The sequence below is a fragment of the Octopus sinensis genome, unplaced genomic scaffold, assembly GCF_006345805.1.
Source record: "Octopus sinensis unplaced genomic scaffold, ASM634580v1 Contig16019, whole genome shotgun sequence".
Lineage (NCBI taxonomy): Eukaryota > Metazoa > Mollusca > Cephalopoda > Octopoda > Octopodidae > Octopus > Octopus sinensis.
The window spans coordinates 1-5921 of record NW_021834079.1 but is presented as its reverse complement, the minus strand read 5'-3'; the positions used below and the strand labels follow the sequence as shown (position 1 = coordinate 5921).

Below are 5921 nucleotides of genomic sequence, written 5' to 3'. Positions count from 1 at the left end.
GCCCAAATTATTTCGAAACTTAATTTATAATTTTTTTAATAAAGTGAATCAATTTATGATAATTATGTATATTTATAATTTTTCGGCCCCAAGACACTCCGCTTCCTTCGCTCGCTCGGTCGACGGATTTCAAGGACTAGTCACGATCCAAGAGAGTTTTCTTGGCTCCTGGAACGTCTGTCGATTGCTGTGATCCGAGGGAACGGCTTCGCCATTTGCGAGGCTGGCCGGGTGTCTCGTGAGGCCTTTAATTTACTTAGCTATCTTTAATTTCTTTTTTGAAGTTTGTTATATATTTATCATGACAGATGCTGGCAGCTGTCAAATCACCTGTCATCGCTCTCAGCGCTCGCGACAGACTATTTCGAAGCTGGGGGTCATCGTTTCTGTGGGCGACCAAGAAATACTCTCCCAGGTACGCTGGATAGAGACCTAAAGAGGGCTCGTAAAGAATTGAAAGCCGGGGACGATCTCGATGCACTACGGGACGTTGCCCAAGATCGCGGGAAATGGAATAGACTAATTACTCTTATTGTTTCCTGTGCTGCACAAGCTTTGTCATGATCCATGGCATCGCAAAAGTGCCTATAATAATATATTGCGTAATATAATAACCAATGGCGATCGGTCCCTACGTGGGAGGAGATCTACACGTTAGATGCCTCTACTGTACTCGTACTACATTCAACTGACTCTCTTCGACGTCATGAGTTAAACGCTATATTAATTTGTTCTTTCTTCTCGGCATCCTTCCTATTATTTCAGACTAAAGCTTCACAATACGTCTTCTTAAAATGTGAGACATATAATGAAAATTAAGATATCATTATGAAGTTCTCCACGTGCTTGGAACCAATCCACCTGATTTTTTAAAGGAAAATCGTCAATTATATTAACTTGTTTGACTTTTCTACAATCTTAAACTAAGCTTTCACAATTCTTCGTCTTAAGATTTAAGACCTACTCCGAAAATCAGAAAATCAATGCTCAAGTTCAACTCGTGTGTCCCAACAATCGACCTATTTATTTTCTGATTTTTATAGAGTGTCTCACATCTTGAGACGACGTACCACGAATCTTTAGTTTTTGATGGTAGAATAAATGTCGAAGTGGTCGATAAGTTAATATTGTCGAAAAGCACGTGAGACTGTTTCCCTAAAAAAATCATGTTGATTGGTTCCACATACGTGGAGATCTCGCATATTTATTTTCTAATTTCTATTACAGGTCTTACATCTTAAGACCACGTCAAGTGGATCCTTAGTTTGAGATAAAACGAAGGATGTAAATGACACCGAACAAGTTAATATTTTCTAGGGGACTGTTTTCGTGAAAAAAACGGGTCGATTAATTTTACACACGTGGAGAGCTTGCATATTTATTTTCTCTTGTCTATAGTAGTTTTCACGTCTTAAGGCCAAGTCAAATGATTAACGTCCTAGTTTGAGATTTTTTTTCATGTCGGTGTTGACAACATTTCTCCAAGACCATCCGGATCGTGGGGACAGAAGATTCTTGCGAGTTTTCTAGCCTTCCGTCAAGTTGTACTCCATAAGCTAGTTTCAATCCGAAACGTTTTGTTTTTTCCAACTGTTCGACAAGGTAGTCACTCTAGCCATATGTGAGGACTGGCTGTAGACATGTTTTGTGGACGTAGATGTAAGTTTCCGGATCCAGATGGAACTGGTTAAGCTTCTGAGGATTCTAACGCTCTTCTTCCTCTGTTTAGCTACGTGGTCGGCGCACGAACCACAGAAGTTGACTATTACTCCGAAATAGTCTAGATTCAAACTCTTGAAAAGATCCATATCATAACCACTCATAGCATAGGAATACGTAGCTGCACAACGTGTTCCTCTTCGCGTCCATGAAATGGTGCTCTTCTCGATGGCTATGGTCAAGCCCTTCTCAGCAGTCCACTTCTTTAACTCGGCAATGTACGACTTCAATCGTCTCCAAGACTGTGATATCCTTTTCGAGGTATCCATAACCAGGATATCATCAGTGTAGATGACAAGCTTGCCAGTACATACAGACGGCAGGGGAATGTCCGACAAGACGAGGTTGAAAAGAAGTGGACTCAAAATTATCTTATAAGTAAAAAAATATTTTCTTGATTATAGAATGGAAATCATATAATTAATAATAACTATTATTTCTATCTTGTTGTAGTATTGTGTATCAATGTCGAAATTCAAGATTTTATTAGAAAATGGAGAAGTATCCGAGGCAGACTCTGAATCCAATAAGAACGAACTAGACTATAAAATCTCATTAAAAACCGAATCAGAGAAACGCGGACAAAATGACTTTTCTGCAGAATTGTTAGCAAGGAAGGTAATCCGTGCCAAGCAAATGAGGATTGAGCGTCGTGGATTTTTCCGTGACATTCCTTTGTCTGAAAACTCAGAGAGCGAGACTGAAATTGGTATAGTTTTTAAATCGTTAGATCTGATTAGAAAAAAAGGAAGAGGGCGACAACAGCGAGGACAGTCCCGAAGAGATTGTTGCTGAAGAGATTGTTGCCGAAGAGATTGCTGTCCCTCAAAAAAAATTCCCAGAAAAAAAACTCGCGTCGTATTTCCCGGCAATTCAGGGGTGTCGGTTTGTGGAAGAGTATGAAAACCTGTCTCGGGTGGAGGAGGGGAGTTACGGAGTGGTCTTCCAGGCACGTGACAAAACCACGGGCGAGTTGGTGGCTTTGAAGCGACTCAAGATGGAGAATGAAAAGGATGGATTTCCGATAACCTCTCTTCGTGAGGTATCTACTTTGTTGAAAGCCCCCCACGAGAACATTGTGGGAGTGCGGGAAATTGTGGTGGGGTCACATATGGATCGAATATACGTGGTTATGGATTTCGTCCAAAGTGACCTAAAGTCGCTAATCGAGGCTCGCAAGTCACCCTTTAGGATTGGAGAAGTCAAGTGCATTTTAAGGCAACTGCTTACCGCCGTGGCCCACCTGCACGATAACTGGATCCTCCACCGGGACATTAAGACTTCAAACATACTCATCACTGACCGGGGGGTCCTCAAGTTGGGTGACTTTGGTTCCGCCCGAGAATATGGTTCTCCCCTTAAGAACTACACGCCAGTCATTGTGACTCTGTGGTATCGGTCTCCCGAGTTGTTGTTGGGGATCAAGGTATGTGTGTGTTTTTTATTCAAGAAATATTCGACAAAGGTTGATGTGTGGTCTGTTGGTTGTGTGTTTGCTGAATTGCTGCTCATGAGACCCCTCTGGACCTCCAGGTCGGAGATTGATCAACTTCACGCAATCTTTAAGGTTGTATTGATCAAGTAGTTGAAGGACCTTGGCTCTCCGAACGAGAAGATTTGGCCGGGGTTCACCGAGTTGGAAGGAGTGAAGATGATTAAAATTCCGGACTATCGCTATAACTCATTGCGGAACAGGTTTGGGAACTACCTTACTGTGAATGGATTCAATTTGCTCAATTCTTTTTTTCGCTATTCTCCAGAAAAACGTATTTCCGCTCAGGATGCTCTTACTCATGATTACTTCACTGATGAGCCTCGCCCTGTCCACCCTTCGATGATGCAGGTTGACCGGTCTACCCTGCGCTAAGTTACGAGTGTCCAAATTTGATTTATTTTGAATATTTAATATTCGGGTATTATTTCTTTTTCGGAGAGCGATCTTTCTTCGATATTGTGGATGAAGTCTGTCGTGGTGATTCCGGCGACCTCCGATGCTTCGAATGCGACGGAGGCAAAAAGATGTTGGCCTGCGAGAGTTTAGTATTTGTTGGTAGATTAAATATACTTTTTGTAATAATAAAACTTTAAAGTATAAACATTGTATTCTTAGTTTTAGTTTCCAAGGCTAAAATATTATTTTTCTACACGTTCGGATTTGATTGAACTTTTACATGGAAAATCACAGCGATAAATCGAACAAAGATCAGCAACTGCAGGGAAATAAGCTCAAATGCTTTCTTCGTCACAGGGGAAAATCTCAGAAACGGCAAGTTGACTTATCCAGGATCAGTCCTGATGATCCGAAATTTCAAGCTCTTCTTTTGTCTTTTAATGTTACTTGGATAACACTGGATAAGTGTAATCTTGAAGAATTTCCATATATCATAACAATATTGCCTTGTCTGAAATACGTTTCACTCAAAATTTAACAAAATTTGGATAACTCCACGAGAAATAAAAATCATGCTAAACGTGGAGACTATTATACTTGATTCTAACAAACTAAACACATTTCCCAAGTTGTTTTTGGGTTGCTTTCCAAAATTATTGAAATTGTTGAAAAACAACGAAATTACCGAGTTCTCTGCACTATAAAAGAACTGTCAAATTAAATCGTTAGATATTTCTAGCAATAAGTTAAACTTATTTCCAGAATATGTATTATTTTCTGTTCACGATAGGTGCTGAGTTTTACTCCGCTGGAAAACTTGCTTTTGAGGAACAACAACAGTGGCGATTCAATTCCAGAAAATTTTGGAAATCTTGGACATTTACAGGTAGAAGTTGATTATTAAAAACTATAGGCACTATTTTGCAAACTGCAGCCTGACGCAGTTCCCTTCTGCCATAAGAGGCATTCTCAATTTGAATGGACTGAAGAAGCTAACCAAGACCTTTCCTCCTGGTTCGCTGCGGTTACGCCGACAGGATGCCCCCCGTGTTCTGAACAACACGAGCATCAGAGTAGCGAGTTATTGCTACCCTTGCAAGTTAGGAAGATATTTAGTAGGCATTTCTCTGCAAATCGTGTTGTCCTCCTTGCGGACCGTAGAGTGACCCGAAAGAGTTATGTACAGTCAACTGTTCTTAAGAGGACTCTGGAGAGTGTCTCGTTTGACGCTTGCCGACTAATAAAATTACTCTTTGTTTTTCTCAACTAATAAAATTGATTTGTTTACTCTGCAGAATCTTTTTGATGAAATCACCCAGATGCCTGCCCCAAAGAGTAGATGGAGAGAAAACATTGCCGCAAGGAAAGCCGAGCTGGAAGCGCTGACTGGGCACATTCTGAATGTGAGCAATGGGGTCAAGGGCAAGACTCCCCCCTTGGTGCGTACTTTACTTCGTCGGGGACGAGCTGCCAAATGGGACCTCAACGAGTTGAGGCGTGTCCGGGCAGAGAGGGAGGAGCTGATTCTCGTTTATCAGAAGAAGCTCTCAACTCATGAGTCTCGGTGTCAGCGCAGGCGGGAGAACAACCTGTTTGAATTTAATCGCAGGGTGTTCTATCGTCGGTTACACGGAGAGACGAAGGAGGGTACCCAGCAAAAGGCCGAAATGCTTGACACATGGGGGAGTATGTGAAAAGCACGTCCTCGCAAGGGTGTGTCGTTTCCGTTTTTTGGACCCGATGCTCCCTTGATGACCGAGTCTTGTGGTGTCTCTGATATCCGCAAGAAGTTCGATGAAGCAGTAACCCGTCTCTCTGACTGGAAGACACCTGGGGTCGATAAGGTGTATAATTTCTTTATAAAAAATTGCAAACCTATCCATGATTGCATGTGTCGAGCAATCGAACAGTTTACACTAGACCCTGGCTCGATTCCAGAGTGGTTATGTACTGGGGTCACTTATTTGATCCCTAAAGTAGATAACCCTTCCGTTCCGACAGATTATCGTCCGATAACCTGTATGCCCAACCTGTACAAGTTGATGACTAAGGTGGTGGCTACTGAGGTCAGAGATTTCGTGGAGGTGAATGGAATTCTTTTCGAGAACCAGTTAGGTACTCGGCGGGATTGCCAGGGAGCTAAGGAGCAGGCACTGATCAACAAATGCCTCGCGAGAGCCCATGGAAACTCACTAGTGTCGATGTGGGTGGATGTGAAGAAGGCATATGACTCAGTTGATCATGCCTACCTCGTTGAGTGTCTGCGAAGGCTTAAGTTGCCAATGTGGTTTATCAAATTTGTTGCAACTGT

General features: G+C 42.0%; 1 protein-coding gene across 1 annotated transcript; it reads left to right on the top strand.

The window, feature by feature from the left end:
• The first annotated feature begins 2184 nt into the window (after positions 1 to 2184).
• On the top strand, positions 2185 to 5304 carry LOC115230639 (cyclin-dependent kinase 11B-like). Its single transcript, XM_029800780.1, is given in 4 exon segments — positions 2185 to 2428; positions 2460 to 3562; positions 4401 to 4496; positions 4906 to 5304. Coding segments are annotated over 4 exon segments (1842 nt in total).
• Positions 5305 to 5921: the final 617 nt, after the last annotated feature.